The sequence below is a fragment of the Bufo bufo genome, chromosome 1, assembly GCF_905171765.1.
Source record: "Bufo bufo chromosome 1, aBufBuf1.1, whole genome shotgun sequence".
NCBI lineage: Eukaryota > Metazoa > Chordata > Amphibia > Anura > Bufonidae > Bufo > Bufo bufo.
This window is the reverse complement of record NC_053389.1, coordinates 543173685-543193049: the sequence shown is the minus strand read 5'-3', so window position 1 is coordinate 543193049 and position 19365 is coordinate 543173685. Positions and strand designations below refer to the sequence as shown.

The window sequence follows — 19365 nt, the reverse complement described above, 5'->3', positions numbered from 1 at the left end:
CGGTTATATTAACTTATGCCCTAGCCACAAGAGATGGGATAACGGGAACTGGGCCCTGTACCCCGTGGAACCCACCAAAATGAATGGAGCAGCTGGTCTGGCACATGTGCAGCCTCTCCATTTATTTCTACAGGAGTATGCCAGACTGGCCATTCATTTCAGGGGGCTCCACAGGGCCCCCATTCTTGTCCCAGTGGTAGAACACCCACTAATTTAATAGTAATTTCCAATCCTGTGGATAGGGGATAACGCAATATAATCGGATTACACCTTTACCAACTAAATGCAAGTCTAAATAAAACTACCTTAAAAGGGGGTTCCCCAGGGCGTTGACTAAATTCAAGCATTCAAAAGGAAGTCTGATTGGCTACGGGCTCTTCCGCTGATGTCTCGACTGGTTCTGCTCCTGTGTCTTCTTGTTCAGCTGCATGTACATTATATAGACATCAGTAGAAGAGCCTGCAACCAGTCAGACGGTCATTTGCGCACCGTTCAGATTGTGGGATCATCAGCGCGGCCGAATACTATTGTATGAAAGGTAGAAATTAGTCAAAGCCCTGGAGAACCCATTAAAATAAAAAGTCAGCTTTATTAGTGTTCAGGAGACATCAGGGAGAGTGCTGCAGACCAGAGCCATTAGAAAGCTTCTCTTACAGATTTCACATAGAACGGCATGAAGCAGCTTCTGTGGTCTTGTACAACACTGAAGCTGTAGAAGACAAATGGTCCAAAATGTTTAATTAAAACTAATGGCAAATATGTTTAACAAGGGTAGTTAAATAAAAATGTCTGCTTTGTGTCCATAGCCTATGTGTCCATGCATTTTACGTATACGTTATAAATCCATTTGCAAACACCTAAAGTAAATATTTTTAGCATTAGTTATTACGTTACTGACTACAGTACAACATAAGACGAAATAAGTGACCCTGCCCAGAAGCAGAAAAACTTAAATGAGTATATGCACCCGCATTAATCCTCAATGATGCTAGCATGAACCAGAATGTATAATCATTTTGATATGCTAAATCTGTACCATACTCAAAATAGCTTTGTGCGTAGTGCAAGGTCACATATGGAATATTAAAATGAGCTGCATCACTGAGCATAAAAGTCAATGTCACAAAATCACAAATGAAGCAGAACAATATGAGGTCAGCATGAACATAATTAGTCCCCTTACCAGCAGGAATAATGCCAATCCTCATATTGCACCGAGATAATGGGACTTTAGGATTGTTATGATCCACATCAGAATCCTTTTGTACCCGGCCTATGAGGCCATGAAGCACTTCACTGAACATTCCATCGCCACCAACACAAACAATGCTGCGGGGGATGAGAGACTTCAGTTACAATACACACACACACAAAATCATAGCAGGTGACATGAGAGCAAACAAACTGCACATTCTCCAGTGCCTGATATAGCTGGAAACAACATGAAATACTCAGTTTTCTATCATTTTTTGCTAAATAATAGGGGAAATTTATCATATAGGGAATTTTTGAAGAACATTTTGCCTATAGGCTATGTACAATTTTGGGGACATTTTTTTTATTATTGCATTGTACTCATTTTGAGCATTTTTTATATATTTTTTTCAATTGGTCTTTATAAAAAACTTGGAACCCTTTTCTCTGTACAGGACTTAGATGTTCTGGTAGCAAGATCTGAATTTTCTCTCTGCCCCATCGGCCAGCTCATCTGACCTGGCTCCTTATCTCTGCTTTTTGACATGATAAACACTCATTATAGCTCAATCATTGTCTTACTGATAAGAATAAGGGTGCTTTACACGGCCGAGAATCTGCCAGATAATCATTAACAAGCACTCATTCTTCGGGTAAAAGATCATTCATGCAGTCATAAAAATTATGGTTTGCCGGCAGCAGATGTGTAAACAGCATCTGCTGATGACTGACACAAAGTGAAAGTAAAAAGTACCATTCACACAGCTAGACAAATCGTTAACCCTTTGTGAGAGAACGGCTCAATATTTTTAATAAAGACTATTTGAAAAAAATGACTTTCAGCCCAAAATGAGTAAAACGCAATCATAAAAAAATTGCCTCCAAAAGCAAAAAAAAGCATTACATACAGTCAGTACTCAAATTTTATCAAACATTGCATGTTGTTTGGTAAGTTTGCTACATCTTTAAAAGATAACTCATTTCAGATAACTTTTCAAAATAAGCTCATGTGCTTGCACTGTACATGTGTGACAGCACTATATCTGACCATTATATTACTTATATCTGGCTTTTTTCAGAAGTATACCCTTTGCATATTGCATTTCTAATTCTCCACGGTCTCGAAGTTGGTGAGTGGACGTTAGCAGTAATGTCGTAGTAAACCGAGACAGGAGATTGGGGGTGTATACCCGCACAGAATCACTCTATTCAATCAGTGCTGCCATTTTCAGACAGTGCAGGTACACCCCCCCAACTTGTCACCACCCCTTACTGCAGATTGCTGGCAATTCATTCATAACTTCTTGAAATAATAAAGGAATAACAGAACATAGAGCCATAAGAATGGATGCTCCAGAATTGTTATTACATGGGGAATGCATGAAGCTATTAAAACAGGCATGTCAGGAGTGGTGACAGGTCCTCTTTAAGCTTCCTAAGGCCTTATTCACACAGTCAGGGTTCGGTCAGTGATTTTGAGCCAAACTAGGTGCAGATCTTTCTCTAATACCTTATCTCTCTGTATACTCCAGTCCAGGTTTTGGCTCAGTCATTGATGGAAATCGCTGACCAAAACATTGACATGTGAATAACTCTTAAGTCCATCCCACTCGCTCATAATCATCATGCAGGATGTTATAGAGAAGTACTGAGCAGTATAGATAACAATAAAAACTTGGGCATAAGATATAACACTATTAACTAAGGAATCATGCCTGTATAGTCTGGTCTCTGCACTTACTCCCTTCTTCCCCTCCACTATTCATAGATGTCTATGGGATTATGCAATCTGTTTCTAAAGTGAGCAGGCGTTCCATCTAGGTTTGTACTACTGATTTATGCAAAGTTGTGTGAAAGTACGATGACTACTTAAATATGTCTAGAGATGTTATTCTAGTTTATATTCTACCCCACTCATCCCCTGGAATGATTTTGAGACATTTGTGCAACTTCTTAATTTCTTGAATGTGGTCTACACCTCATTAAAATAAATACATAGAATGATGTAAGATCACAAAATAAGATTTTTGCTCCAATAAGCCCAGAAAGTATAAAAAGCTCAATTTTGCAACTTCTGGAAACAATAATTCTGAAGTGCAGGGCTTGATAAATTCCCACAACGTCTTACAATCCTCTGGCCTAAAGAATATAATTATTTTTAGGTTGAGGACCATGGCTTCAATACTGCTCAAGACTTTTCTCTACCTACCACTAAGCTGAAGCATGTTTAAAGGTGACCACAAAGATAAAGGCAAAATCCGCTGAGCCCCCCCCCAATTTTGACAGGACTGGCTGAGAGTCGACTGGTTGGTGTGGTCACCTGAATCACTGTATCCGGTAAGCAGATTGTGCTGACTAAACAGCACTCTACTGCGAACAATGATTCTGTATTAGCAATCGCTCCTCCCCATACTGTGCAGGAGATCACTACATGTAAATGCAGCAGTCTCCTCCACTGACTAGCAGGCAATTGTCAGGAAAGAACACTTACTTCCCAACAATCGTCTGCTCAATCGGGCCATTTAAAGAGGCCTTTATGGGTAGGTTAGCATTGAGAGACAAAATTGTCCCACACTATCCATCCCATGCTCTTTCTGACCTCAAACTGCATAGGAGCAGGATATGCTAAATGTATATGTATTTATGTATGCATGTATATATATATATATATATATATATATATATATATATATATATATATATATATATATATAAAAATAAATAAGTAAAAAAAAGTTGATGAGCAGCACACAAAACCAAACTGGTGCAATTCCTTGAAGCAGACCACGGACCCGGTCCTATTAGATATGTGTAGAAAAAGCCAAGGCAGCACTCAAATATCCATGAAAAAAGGGTATTTTAATCACCCATGTGGTAACAGCAACGTTTCAGCTCACTCCATGGAGCCTTTGTCAGGCCATAATACATAGTGCAAAATCAGGTGCTTGTATAGCATACATAATTAGCAAAGTGATTACATGATTATACATCAATTTTTACAAAAACAATATTAAAAACAATATGTATCAAATGTGCATGATTATATCTCACTAAAAACAGACAATGCGTCATAAAGTGCTATGTGCCAAAGATTCTATCCATAAATTCATATGGTTACAGTGCATGACATCATTAATCAATACTACAAATCAGGTGTACATGATCGTGTTAATTAAAAACAAATAATTCATCCAATAGAGAATTCTCATATGTAGTTTGAGACGGCAGGACTCAATCGGCGTCCGGAATTGAGTAGTGCGCAGGCGTGAAAAACTCCTCATCCCGCGAGACTATCTATCACATCAAAGACATAGGTGCCCACATCCAAGATGGCGACCTGGCACTGAACATCAATTGAGCATGCTCCTTCCCAAAGCAGGGTGGAGACAGTCTGACACACACATCTCATGTGACGAAATCCCATGACCGCCATTCATGCCAGATGTGTATCAGACTGTATCCACCCTGCTTTGGGAATGAGCAAGCTCAGTTGATGTTCAGTGCCAGGTCGCCATCTTGGATGTGGGCGCCTATGTCTTTGATGTGATAGATAGTCTCGCGAGATGAGGAGTTTTTCACGCCTGCGCACTACTCAATTCCGGACGCCGATTGAGTCCTGCCGTCTCAAACTACATATGAGAATTCTCTATTGGATGAATTATTTGTTTTTAATTAACACGATCATGTACACCTGATTTGTAGTATTGATTAATGATGTCATGCACTGTAACCATATGAATTTATGGATAGAATCTTTGGCACATAGCACTTTATGACGCATTGTCTGTTTTTAGTGAGATATAATCATGCACATTTGATACATATTGTTTTTGTAAGAATTGATGTATAATCATGTAATCACTTTTCTAATTATGTATGCTATACAAGCACCTGATTTTGCACTATGTATTATGGCCTGACAAAGGCTCCATGGAGTGAGCTGAAACGTTGCCGTTACCACATGGGTGATTTCACGGATATTTGAGTGCTGCCTTGGCTTTTTCTACACACACACACACACATACATACACACATAGAGATATATAATATATATATATATATATATATATATATATATATATATATATCTCTATCTATCTATATACAAAAACTAGGAGCCCAAGCTATAAAACATTCAAAATGCAATAGATGATCCCCAAAATGGGTAATTATAGATAAAGGCTAATCCTTATTGACTACGCTGTACGTCCTTTCCTCTAGTGACAGAAGCCAGCAGCAATCGATTAGAAGCTGGTCCCAGTTTATCCCTTTATGTATTTTCATTTACCTTATGTATATCAACAACAAAGAATAGAAAGCACAGAACGTTTAATGTGAAAAACTTACCCATCATACTTGTCTAGACTGGCCTCGTAAAGGTGATCTCTAGCATGGTTTGCATATTCTGTCACTGTTAAAAGCAAAATGCGAGGGCATATGAGAAATCTAAAAGCAAATGCCATTTATTAATACTGTAATTCAGCCAGCCATTTTCACAACTATGTACTTTCTGACATTATTCAAAAGTGACGGCTATAGCTGTGGAAAAGCTAAAATGCAAAGGCAGTGTCCCTGTGTGCACCATCTTATTTAGGATTTGCTGCTTTATTAGGACCCTGAAAGTCAGTGGATTAGAGCCACAAAATCACAGTGAGGCTGACCACATACTGCCAAGTCACCCCCACATACTGCCAAGTTAACGCAAAATTGTGTGGCCACTGGCTGCCACGGGTGGGAGTAGGTTGGCCACAAACAGCCAGCCATACTATAGGGCTGTTTCCTAATGAAGTCTAAAATCGCCCATCTCATCATATCCTGATCTATACCTCCTACTGCTTTACACTATAAGCTTGGCTGGTTCAGATTTGTCATTACAAATCAGCGGACATTGTACATTTACTAGGATGGTTTATTGGGAGTAGATTTCCATTAAAGATTGTTACTATGAACTGCAAGGAACTAAACGACCACTGAAAAAAAAAAAAAAAAAAAAAAGAAAACAGACACAACCACAAATATTCTGAAAAGAAAATTTTGTCTACAGATCTTCTAAAATGAGTATAGTGATTTCTATATTTATATGCGTTACAAAATAATACACATATTTGTACTGTGTTAGCCAGTAAACAGAAGAAAAAAATGGGATTCTTCAGTGGTTGATACCTTTTAACAGCTAACTGAAAAGATGATGATACAACGGCAAGCTTTTGAGACTATTTAGGCCTCTTCCTCTGGCATCTTTAAGACCATACCTGAAGATTAACATATTTAGACACCAAAGTGCATAGGAATAAGGAGGTAGATGAGACAAGTGACAGAGAACATCAATACCAGTGAAGGAGTAAACAAAAAGTTGTAGCGGTAAATTGTTGTTACAATTATAGCTAAGCAGTGTTAAAGTTTTATGGTCTTCCAATAGATATCCATTCCATGAATGTGATGAGGGGCACATTCCTTAAAAGATGTAGAAGGACATAAATCCATGAGACACATTCATTCCTGACCCGAGTGTGCCAAAGGTCAAAATCATGAGCTTTTATTTCCAGACTCTCCTGTCCTTCTGAGAGTTGAAACCACCTTTTAATATCAATACTTTCATGTCTGTGATGTTGTGGTCATGGCTGAAAAAGTTATGGTACAGGCAAATCTTTCCTTTCTTCTTTTATTGGGTGGTTCATTCTTTTGCTAAGCTTTTGACCAGTTTCACCGACATAGACCCCCAGTAGGACACTTGGTACAAAAAATCAAATAGACTACATTTGGAGTGGGGCAGGTGAAGGTTCCAGGGATCTTGTAGTTGTGATGTGTATTGGGGATCTGTACCGTGGCAGTGGTCATTATGTATGGCCAGGTCCTAAATTTCTTGTTTGTAAGGGAATGTGCTCCTGTTGTTGTTGGGGAGGGCAGTGAGCTCCTGACAATATTTGTTTTAAGATTAGAGGACTGTCTATAGCACAGGAGTGTGGGGGATGGAAATATGGATTTCAAACAGTCATCTTTTTGTAGTATTGGATGTAGTCTCTGAGCAACCGCCTTAGAATTTCCAGATTTGGGATGTAGGAAGTAACTACTAGAGGTACCAGATGATTTTCTTGTTTTGTATTGTAGTGTTGTGAGCTCACTCCTTGGTAACCTGGTGGTTCTGGTTTTGTTTTCCACTGTAACTGGACGGTATCTCAAACTCAAAAATGTCTTTTTGGGGATTCAAAGGTTTTCATTACTATCTGTAGAGTTTGAACATATGCTGTTGTATCTAACTTGTTTTGACTATAGATGGAGGTTTTTTTTATGTGTTTGGGGTGGAAACGGTCCCATTTGACGTATGTTGTGCAGCCAGTTGGTTTCTGGTAAAACATTGTTGCCGTTTTATTATTCTGTATCTTGATGCTGGTTTCCAAAAAGTTTATTTCAGTAAAAGAGTAGTTTAGTGTTAGGCTACTTTCACACTGGCATTTCTGGGTCCGCTTGTGAGATCCATTTCAGGGCTCTCCCAAGCGGCCCAAAACGGGTCGGTTAAGCCCCAATGAATTCTGAATGCATAATGATCCGTTCAGAATGATTCAATTTTGTTTTTTAGACGGTCACTAGAACGCAGCTTGCAGCCGTTTGTGACCGTCTGACTATGCGGAGCCTAACGGATCCGTCTAGACTTACAATGTAAGTCAATGGGGACGGATCCGTTTTTGACTGACACAATATGATGCGATTGAAAACTGATCCGTCCCCCATTGACTTTCAATGTAAGTCAAGACGGATCCGTTTTGACTTAGACTTTTTTTTTTGTTATGAATAATGCAAACGGATTTGTTATTAACGGATACAAGAGTTTGCATTATTGGTGCGGATCCGTCTGTGCAGATACAAGACGGATCTGCACCAAACGCGAGTGTGAAAGTAGCCTTATACTGTGGGAAGAAACTGATTAAAGCATTCATGGAATGTTTTTTAGTATTTGTTCAGATCCAGTTCAGAAGATGATGTCAACAATAACAGGCCAAAAGTTTGATGGAGCAGGAGCATAGGAAGTCACTTTCAAGCTTGGCCATGAATAGATTGGCACATTGTAGTGCCATTTTGCCTCCATTTGCTGTACTGGCCTTTTAGCTTTATGCTTTTACCAAACAAATGTAATTATAGGTGGGGAATGGATGAATTTTGTGATTTCCACTACAGATTCTGTGCAAATTCCTTTACTTTTCATAAAAACCTTGCAGGCTTTTAAATCCATCCTGTTGTAGAATATTGGAATATAAAGATTCCATATCCATAATAGCCTGTATAGTTCCCTCTGGTAGGGGATCTATTGTAGACAGTGTATTCAGCAGGTCAGTTGTGTCCTGAAGATATCTGGCAGCATATCTTACCAGGAGTTTAAAGACATCTTCCACCCATCCAGAAATTTTCTCATCCAGAAAGGTTTGTGTATCTTAGGAAGCATGTAAAATGTCCCTGTTCTTTTGTGTTTCCGGTATCAGGGTGTATGGCCCTGTTGAAAGGAAAAAGTTAACGAGAGTAGTCCTTATTGTTTTCCAAAGATTGCATGGCCTTCCTCTCCTGAGCACTTAAGTGGGATAGATGGCTCTCATCCATATCCAAGATGGTAGATTTTGCCATGTGTCTGAAGGATTGTATAAATCTATCAAGGTGGTGGCTGTGTCAACTTAGAGGTCAGATCTCTTCATTGCTGTCATATTCCCACTCCCCCAAAATGGGTTCTGTCTCCTCTGCATCATGAAAATATTCCTTCAGGTGTAGTCACCAGACTTCAATTTTATTCAGGACTTTGGGTAGACAGAATGAAAGCCCTCTTGAGGAAACATTGAGTTCCCCTTTATTAGGTTTATACTTAGAAGTAATAGTACAGGCATAAAAATCACAGAAAAAACTAAGATAAAAACATCCTGCACGGTATGATATACAAATGTGCAGATGTCCCTGGCCATATTATTGAAGAAAACCACAGAAATAAGATAATAATGCACTTAGTAAAGTAGATGCAAGCATTATATATGGACAAAGTCCTCACTCTGATATGATAATATCTGAGACACTTAGTCAATATATTTTGATCAAAACACATCTAAGCCCGCCTACCAAGCGCCAAGGTGGTCTCAGGTCAGGCGGGTCCTACGCTAAACCTACCTAAGCCATTGGGCTTCTATGTTCAGGAGCGCAGACGCCGCACATATGGTGTGCTGCCCCTAGTCACCTCCATGTGCATCAAGCAACCGATGGGAGGAGGAGCAGGCACACCTATATGTACCACCAGTGTCTCAGATATTATCATATCAGAGTGAGGACTTTGTCCATATATAATGCTTGCATCTACTTTACTAAGTGCATTATTATCTTATTTCTGTGGTTTTCTTCAATAATAGTACAGGCATGTCTAAACTGCGGCCCTCCAGCTGTTGCAAAACTACAACTCCCAGCATGCCTGGATAGCTATTAGGGAATGCTGGGAGTTGTAGTTTTGCAACAGCTGGAGGGCCACAGTTTGGACATGCCTCTAATAGTAGGTGAATTGGAGCTGCGGTCCACTTGGTTAGGGTTTGGCTTCATTCTGTGTTTGTGTTGAGCTCTGCATTAAAGGGGTTCTGCCGTTCTTTTAAACTGATCTATCTTCTGGATAGATCATCAGCATCTGATCGGCGGGGGTACGACACATGGGACCCCTGCTGATCAGCTGTTTGAGAAGGCAGCGGCGCTGGCAGTAGCGCAGCGGCCTTCTCGCCGTTTACCGCAGGCCCAGTGACGTCACGACTAGCATCAATGGCAAGGGCCTAAGCTCTGTTCACTTGAATGGAGCTTAGCCCCGCCCAGGCCATTGATACTAGTCGTGATGTCACTGGGCCTGCGGTAAACGGCGAGAAGGCGGCGGCAAAAAGGCTGCGGCGCTACTGCCAGCGCCGCTGCCTTCTTAAACAGCTGGTTGGCAGGAGTCCCAGGTGTCTGACCCCGCCGATCAGATGCTGATGATCTATCCAGAGGATAGATAATCAGTTTAAAAAAAACTGCAGAACCCCTTTAAGTCTCAGCCTGTGGAGCTTCTTTTCCTTGTTGTGGATAAAAAAAAATCCACATGTTGTAGTACTGGTGGAATTTTTGTTTTGTGCTCTCTGTAAGTTTGTTTCTCTGTGTTTCAATTTCCATTTGGACTTTACTCTTGATCTTGTCTAAGACATGTAAAAAGGTAATTTCTCAGTCTTAGGCTACTTTCACACTGACGTTTCTGGGTCCGCTTGTGAAATCTGTTTCAGGGCTCTCACAAGCGTCCCAAAACGGATCAGTTTAGCACTAATGCATTATGAATGGATAAGGATCCACTCAGAATGCATCAGTTTGGCTCCGTTCCGCCTCCATTCCGCTCTGAAGGCGGACACTAAAACTTGCAGCGTTTTGGTATGCGCCTGACGATGCGGAGCCAAACGGATCCGTCCTGACTTACAATTGTAATCCAATGGGGACGGATCCGTTTTCCCTGACACAATATGGTGCAATTGAAAACGGATCTATCCCCCATTGACTTTCAATGTAAGTCAGGACGGATCCGTTTTGACTTAGACTTTTTTTTAAAAAGAATAATGCAAACGGATCCGTTATTAACGGATACAAGTGTTTACATTATCGGTGCGGATCAGTCTGTGCAGACACAAGACAGATCCGCACCGAACGCAGGTGTGAAAGTAGCCTTACAAAATTCCTGTACCACAGGTTCTGTGCATAGCAAGCATTTCTAAGTGTTTAGTACTGAATTTCTAAGTCCTTTGGAATTTAAATTCTCTTTCTTGTATATGGATAAAAAGAAAACAACGCTGTCCAATTGTGTCCGTTTCTTCAGAAGCGACTTTAGTTCCATAAAATTCGGCATTAGAAAATAACAAAATGTGTGCAACCAAACTGTTTATTATGTTCTTGGCAATGAAAGGAGTCGTGTATGCCACCAACATAAATCTGAATGGAAACCAAAGGTTCTAGACTGAAATACCTACAGTCAGGTCCATAAATATTGGGACATCGACACAACTAACATTTTTGGCTCTATACACCACCACAATGGATTTGAAATGAAACGAACAAGATGTGCTTTAACTGCAGACTGTCAGCTTTAATTTGAGGGTATTTACATCCAAATCAGGTGAACGGTGTAGGAATTACAACAGTTTGCATATGTGACTCCCACTTGTTAAGGAACCAAAAGTAATGGGACAATTGGCTTCTCAGCTGTTCCATGGCCAGGTGTGTGTTATTCCCTCATTATCCCAATTACAATGAGCAGATAAGGCTACTTTCACACTTGCGGCAGGACGGATCCGACAGGCTGTTCACCCTGTCGGATCCGTCCTTCCGCTATTTCGCCATGCCGCCGCTTCGTCCCCATTGACTATAATGGGGACGGGGGTGGAGCTCCGGCGCAGCACGGTAGTGCACGGCGAAAGCCGCCGGATTAAAAAGTCGGACATGCAGGACTTTTTAGTCCGGCGGCTTTCGCCGTGCACCGCCGTGCTGCGCCAGAGCTCAGCCCCCGTCCTCATTATAGTCAATGGGGACGGAGCGGCGGTCCGGCGGCACGGCGAAATAGCGGAAGGACGGATCAGACATGGTGAACAGCCTGTCGGATCCGTTCTGCCGCAAGTGTGAAAGTAGCCTAAAAGGTCCAGAGTTCATTTCAAGTGTGCTATTTGCATTTGGAATCTGTTGCTGTCAACTCTCAAGATGAGATCCAAAGAGCTGTCACTATCAGTGAAGCAAGCCATCATTAGGCTGAAAAAAATAAAATAAACCCATCAGAGAGATAGCAAAAACATGGTGATGTCTGTGCGTTCCAGACTTCAGGCTGTAATTGACTGCAAAGGATTTGCAACCAAGTATTAAAAAGTGAAAGTTTGATTTATGATTATTATTTTGTCCCATTACTTTTGGTCCCTTAACAAGTGGGAGGCACATATGCAAACTGAAGTAAAAAATAAAAACAGGCACTCACCAACTGGTATGTCTACAGTAGAATATTTATAGAATATATAGTAAAATATCGTATCACATAAAATTGTAAAACATATAAAATAGATTCTAAATTGATTACACTGAGATATGTCTATCTGTGATGGACAATGAGGTTCAAATATTGGTTGCTGCCATAAATAAATAAATAAATATATAAACAAATTAAGTAATAATGATAACGTGAAAATTCATATAAGTGAATAAGGTGAAACAAATATATTAGCTGTGTCCATATGAAATTGTGAAACAAATAAACTAGCTGTGTCCATATAAAATTGTGTCCATATAGAATTGTTGCAGCAACTGAATAGTTTCCCTACATAAAGTTCAGTCCAATATATAATAGCGCTATTGTAGCAAAGTGACAAATATGTATCAGCACACAGAGTCCGCACTCCAAGTTTGATAATATAGGTAGTAATCGGGTTATAAGAATGGGGCGTCCCCCTCACTGTAAACCCTCTTACCTTGCCTTTCAGAATGCTTCTCACTGTGTATTTTCTGCTGCCGATAATAGTTAAATCCTTTGTACCACTCAATATGAGATCCGCTGTTTAGGATTTCAAATTTCCCGCTTGTAGCTCTCCGGTCTCGGCGTTCCACGTGATGTCAGTGCGTGTCACCTTCCCGGAAGCAGCATGCAGGGATCGCGTATTCTCGCGGTAATTCAACTCAGCTTTTCTTTTGCTGATATCCAGAGACTTATGTTAGCCGATGATTTGCCGATAATCTATGGAACTCTTTCCTTGGGTTCAGGTGGATAGTGTGTCACTCGCAGGGCCAGCCAGACGCGTTTCGAGGGGTCTCCCTCTTCCTCAGTGGCTATATGCGAGTGCTCCTACCCTCTTCTTTATATACTCCACTATCTCAAACCCCACCAAATACCCGGCATGGATTCTTAATCTTCATATATAGTACTTTATCCTATCTTCAATGTATATTGTTATAAATATCTCTATAGACAATTTTACCTTTATTGATAAACGAACATTAATAAAAGTTATGATAAAATTACACATAAAATTTAAAAATACATTCTAATTCAAAAATGTCTTTGGATTATGTTTCCTTCTTTTAGATCTCTCTATAATTCATAGATATTTCAGTCAGTCTTTGTTTTAAATTTCCCCAATATTAGATTCTTCAATTGTTGTATAAATATAGGTGCTCTAATGTATATTGTACAAAAAACGCATCGAATTTTATAAAAAACGCATCGAATTTTATAAAAACGCATCAAACTTGAAAAAAACGCATCAAACTTGAAAAAAACCGCATATGCGTTTTCGATGCGTTTTTTATATTTTCTGCTTCCCTGTGATTTTTTGTATTGTCCCCTATTAATTGAAGGCGAAAAATAATATATTTATTCTAGAGACAAAACTCAAATTTAGTTTCAATCTTAATATTGCCCCTTCTGACATCTGAATTGCCCGGATTACTGCGGAATAGATGATTTTCTACGGAATAGATGATTTTGGGGAGGGAGCCCAACCCCGAGGGGAGATCCTGGTGCTGCTAAACAGCCAAACTCAGGATGTCACCATCAGAGGAGGGCACCCATCCCCAATGCCTACAGGAAACCAAACAATTCAAAGTCTGAGTTGAGTCCTCGTGGGAGGAGGGTTTCAAAATCAAAAATTCTCCTAGATTCCTGCCTTGACATCCTGGCGATATGGTCTCCCCCTCTCCAGTGCACATCCACTTTTTCAAAAGCTGCGAAGACCATACCCTCAGGATTTTTATTATGGTATTCTTTATAATGCAGTGAGAGAGAATGCTTCTCATAGCCATTTCTTATATTTGTAATGTGCTCTGACAGTCTTTTTTTCAATGTGCGTTTTGTCCGTCCAATGTATTGTTTTTTGCACTGACACTCTATAACATACAAAATATTAGTTGAGCTGCAAGTCAGAAACTCCTTTATTTTCCATGTAAAGGCATTTACCCGTGATTGGACTTCAGTGGTCTTCTTGGGAAATGATGTGATTTTGCATATTGCACACTTCCCACATTTGTAGAAGCCACTCAAATTCAACCAACCCTGCATGGATAATTTATTCCTTTTATTCGGAACTGTTGGTGCTACTTTTAGGGACAAGTTCTGTGCTCTTGTGTATGTAATTTGAGGACCATTGCCAACCAAAGGGCCTATTAATCTATCACTCAATAGATAATGCCAATGTTTCCTCACAATTCCTTCTATTTTTCTATGTTGTTTATTAAAGGGTAATATCATTCTCAGCTGATCTTGTTCTTCTTTTTCTGTACCCTCTTTTGTTTTTTCTATAAAGAAAGTCTCTCTATGCACATTTTTAACTTTTGTGAGTGCATTATCCAATATATTGCTCGGATAATTTCTCTCTAGAAAACGTTTTTTCATGATTTCGGCCTCAGTTTCGAAATCGTTCACATCTGTACAATTTCTTTTTATGCGTTTAAATTGGCCCTTTGGTACTTCAAGCAACCATCTTGGTAGATGGCAGCTTGAAAACAGTATGTAGCTGTTTCGAGAGACCTCTTTTTGAAATGTGCTGCAGATAAGTTGTTTGTTCCGTACTTTAATTAATAGGTCTAGGAATTCAATTCTCTCTAAACTTATATTGGCAGAAAACTTTAGATTATATGCATTGGTATCAATACCTGCAAGGAATGAGTCAAGATTCCCTCTTGTCCCCTTCCAGACAAATAGGATATCATCGATAAACCTATGCCAGAGTACCAGGCCTGCCCCCAGATTGGGCAAGATCTCTTCACATTCCCAATTTGCCATAAATAAATTCGCATAACTGGGGGCAAACCTGGTACCCATGGCAGTTCCCCTGGTCTGGAGGTAATATTCCAGATTGTAAGCAAAATAGTTGTGGGTCAAGATAAATTTAACCCCATCTGCAATAAAATCTATTTGTTTCTCAGGGAAATCACTATGTATCTTTAGTTGGTTCCTCAATGCTTGTATTCCCTGATTATGGTTTATAACTGTGTAGAGGGAACTTACATCCAAAGTCCCCAATATCCAATCTTCTTCATATTTTAATCCCTCCACTATTTTAATAACTTGAGTTGTGTCTCTAATATATGCAAAGTTCTTTTTCACACTCGGCTGTAGAAGTTTGTCGATATATTCTGACAAATTCGAAGTTAGTGAACCTATACCAGAGATGATTGGTCTACCAGGCGGGTTCATTTGATCTTTATGAACCTTTGGGAGACAGTAGAATACTGGTAGTCTACTGTGGGTGGTACTAATAAATCCAAACTCCTGTTCATTTATTATTCCCTTTTCCCAACCATCTCTGGCATAGTTCACCAACTGTTCTGTATATTCTTTTGTGGGGTCCTTCATCAGTTTGGAGTAAGTGTCAATGTCTGACAACTGTCTTTGACACTCTGCATCATATTTTTGTGTCTCCAAAATGACAATGGCTCCTCCCTTGTCAGCAGGCCGTATAGTAATTTTTTCAGTCTTTTGTAGTTGTTTTAAAGCCTGTATTTCTTGTGGTGTTACATTGTTTCCTATTCTTCCATTTATATTCAGCTTTCTTATATCTTTTTCTACAGACTTTTTAAATGCTGCCATCTCATGGCCTATTTGTTGCCTCGGGTACATCTTACTCTTGATTTTTAAATTTGTGTGTGTGAAGATATCATTCTCCACAGAATTTCTAATTATAGGGTTCCTCATAAAATGTTTCTTTAGGCACAATTTTCTAACAAATTTTTCTATTCCAATATAGATATCAAATTTGTTAGCTTGTGCCGTAGGGGCAAATTTAAGTCCCTTGTTCAACAATTGAATCTGTGTTGGGGTAAGTGTTGTTTGACTAAGATTAATGATTGAATCTTTTTCTTTCTGAAGTTTTATTATCTGTGATTCCTTCTTGTTTTTTCTTTTTCCCCTCCTCGTCCCCTTTGATCGTAATGATGTTGGTGACGATTTGGGGTATATTTTGACCTCCCGCCCTGATAATCTTCTTCCCTGAGATTGTATTGTTGTTGATCTCTGTATCTCAGATTGTATTGGTGACTTAATTCTTGGTAGTGCACCGTTTTTGGGGGCGATTTTTCTCGTTCCGGTGTTACATGTCTCGCTTGGCGTGTTTTCGCTTTGTGGTGCGGGGGGGGTCCCATCTAAAAAATGGTTATTCATAATTGGTTCATACCTGTTTCTCACTGGGATTTCATATTCTATATGTTGTCTATTTTCTCCAATATGATCTTCATTAATCCCTATATTTGTATGGTGATTTACAACTGGTTTATATTTATCTATTTCACCTCTGGTAGTTTTCTTTAGTTTCTTACTCTTTTTATTAATTATCTCCTGTTCTATTAATCCTAAATTCTTACAGATTCTCTGTTGCCAATTTATGATTTCATCATTTATAGTGAATTTTTGTATTTTTTCTTTAATTTTTTGGATTTGTTCTGAGGTTTCCTCTAAAATTTGGTTCCTCCTTTTGATAATTAATTCTACCAGTGCTATAGATTGTTGTACCAAAAGTTTATCCCATTCTTCCTTGAAGGAATCAGTGAGCAAATCCATAGCTGGATTTTTAGAGAGTTGCAATCCTTTGGGTATTATGCCCAATTCTAGATGTTTCCCTAGGGATTTGATCTCCCATTTTTGCCTCAGTTGTCTAATAAGTAAGGTTTCCAGCTCTCTAAAAGATTCCGTAATGGATTTCTCCATAGGTCCATCTGTATTATTAGTTTCTTCAAATGAAAAAGTTTCCAATCTGACATTTTGGTTCTCTATAAACTGCCAGATGTCCATACTAGCAGACAATGGGGGGCTCGCCGATATGTAGGTGAAGATAATAGCAGAAAATTACAAATATATCGTGGCTCACCCGTGTCTGTTAGTGTGGTCAAGGTGCTCTGTTTTTAGGATGTTTCACCTGATCATCCAATAAAACAATATATTACAATTGCATAAATAGAAGTAAAAAATAAAAACAGGCACTCACCAACTGGTATGTCTACAGTAGAATATTTATAGAATATATAGTAAAATATCGTATCACATAAAATTGTAAAACATATAAAATAGATTCTAAATTGATTACACTGAGATATGTCTATCTGTGATGGACAATGAGGTTCAAATATTGGTTGCTGCCATAAATAAATAAATAAATATATAAACAAATTAAGTAATAATGATAACGTGAAAATTCATATAAGTGAATAAGGTGAAACAAATATATTAGCTGTGTCCATATGAAATTGTGAAACAAATAAACTAGCTGTGTCCATATAAAATTGTGTCCATATAGAATTGTTGCAGCAACTGAATAGTTTCCCTACATAAAGTTCAGTCCAATATATAATAGCGCTATTGTAGCAAAGTGACAAATATGTATCAGCACACAGAGTCCGCACTCCAAGTTTGATAATATAGGTAGTAATCGGGTTATAAGAATGGGGCGTCCCCCTCACTGTAAACCCTCTTACCTTGCCTTTCAGAATGCTTCTCACTGTGTATTTTCTGCTGCCGATAATAGTTAAATCCTTTGTACCACTCAATATGAGATCCGCTGTTTAGGATTTCAAATTTCCCGCTTGTAGCTCTCCGGTCTCGGCGTTCCACGTGATGTCAGTGCGTGTCACCTTCCCGGAAGCAGCATGCAGGGATCGCGTATTCTCGCGGTAATTCAACTCAGCTTTTCTTTTGCTGATATCCAGAGACTTATGTTAGCCGATGATTTGCCGATAATCTATGGAACTCTTTCCTTGGGTTCAGGTGGATAGTGTGTCACTCGCAGGGCCAGCCAGACGCGTTTCGAGGGGTCTCCCTCTTCCTCAGTGGCTATATGCGAGTGCTCCTACCCTCTTCTTTATATACTCCACTATCTCAAACCCCACCAAATACCCGGCATGGATTCTTAATCTTCATATATAGTACTTTATCCTATCTTCAATGTATATTGTTATAAATATCTCTATAGACAATTTTACCTTTATTGATAAACGAACATTAATAAAAGTTATGATAAAATTACACATAAAATTTAAAAATACATTCTAATTCAAAAATGTCTTTGGATTATGTTTCCTTCTTTTAGATCTCTCTATAATTCATAGATATTTCAGTCAGTCTTTGTTTTAAATTTCCCCAATATTAGATTCTTCAATTGTTGTATAAATATAGGTGCTCTAATGTATATTGTACAAAAAACGCATCGAATTTTATAAAAAACGCATCGAATTTTATAAAAACGCATCAAACTTGAAAAAAACGCATCAAACTTGAAAAAAACCGCATATGCGTTTTCGATGCGTTTTTTATATTTTCTGCTTCCCTGTGATTTTTTGTATTGTCCCCTATTAATTGAAGGCGAAAAATAATATATTTATTCTAGAGACAAAACTCAAATTTAGTTTCAATCTTAATATTGCCCCTTCTGACATCTGAATTGCCCGGATTACTGCGGAATAGATGATTTTCTACGGAATAGATCATCTATTCCGTAGAAAATCATCTATTCCGCAGTAATCCGGGCAATTCAGATGTCAGAAGGGGCAATATTAACCCCTTAAGGACACAGCCTTTTTACACCTTAGGACCAGGCCATTTTTTGCAAATCTGACCAGAGTCCCTTTAAGTGCTGATAACTTTAAAACGCTTTGACTTATCCAGGCCGTTCTGAGATTGTTTTTTCGTCACATATTGTACTTCATGACACTGGTAAAATGAAGTCAAAAAATTATTTTTTTTTGCACCAAAAAATACCTAATTTAACAAAAATTTGGAAAAATTTAGCAAATTTCAAAGTTTCAGTTTCTCTACTTCTGTAATACATAGTAATACCCCCAAAAATTGTGATGACTTTACATTCCCCATATGTCTACTTCATGTGTGAATTGTTTTGGGAATGATATTTTATTTTTTGGGGATGTTATAAGGCTTAGAAGTTTAGAAGCAAATCTTGAAATTTTTCAGAAATTTACAAAAACTAAATTTTTAGGGACCAGTTCAGGTCTGAAGTCACTTTGCGAGGCTTACATAATAGAAACCACCCAAAAATGACCCCATCTAAGAAACTACACCCCTCAAGGTATTCAAAACTGATTTTACATACGTCGTTAACCCTTTAGGTTTTGCACAAGAGTTATTGGCAAATGGGGATGAAATTTGTGAATTTCATTTTTTTGTCTAATTTT

General features: G+C 38.8%; 1 protein-coding gene across 1 annotated transcript in view; it reads right to left on the bottom strand.

Annotated features, from left to right (window-relative positions):
* Positions 1-19365, bottom strand: part of CERK (ceramide kinase) — a 147846-nt gene that overhangs the window by 38670 nt on the left and 89811 nt on the right. The window contains exons 6-7 of the mRNA XM_040412243.1: positions 5542-5605; positions 1184-1329 (exon numbers count right to left, since the gene is read on the bottom strand). Of these exons, the coding sequence (XP_040268177.1) occupies positions 1184-1329; positions 5542-5605 (210 nt within the window). The remainder of the gene's footprint in view (positions 1-1183; positions 1330-5541; positions 5606-19365) is intronic.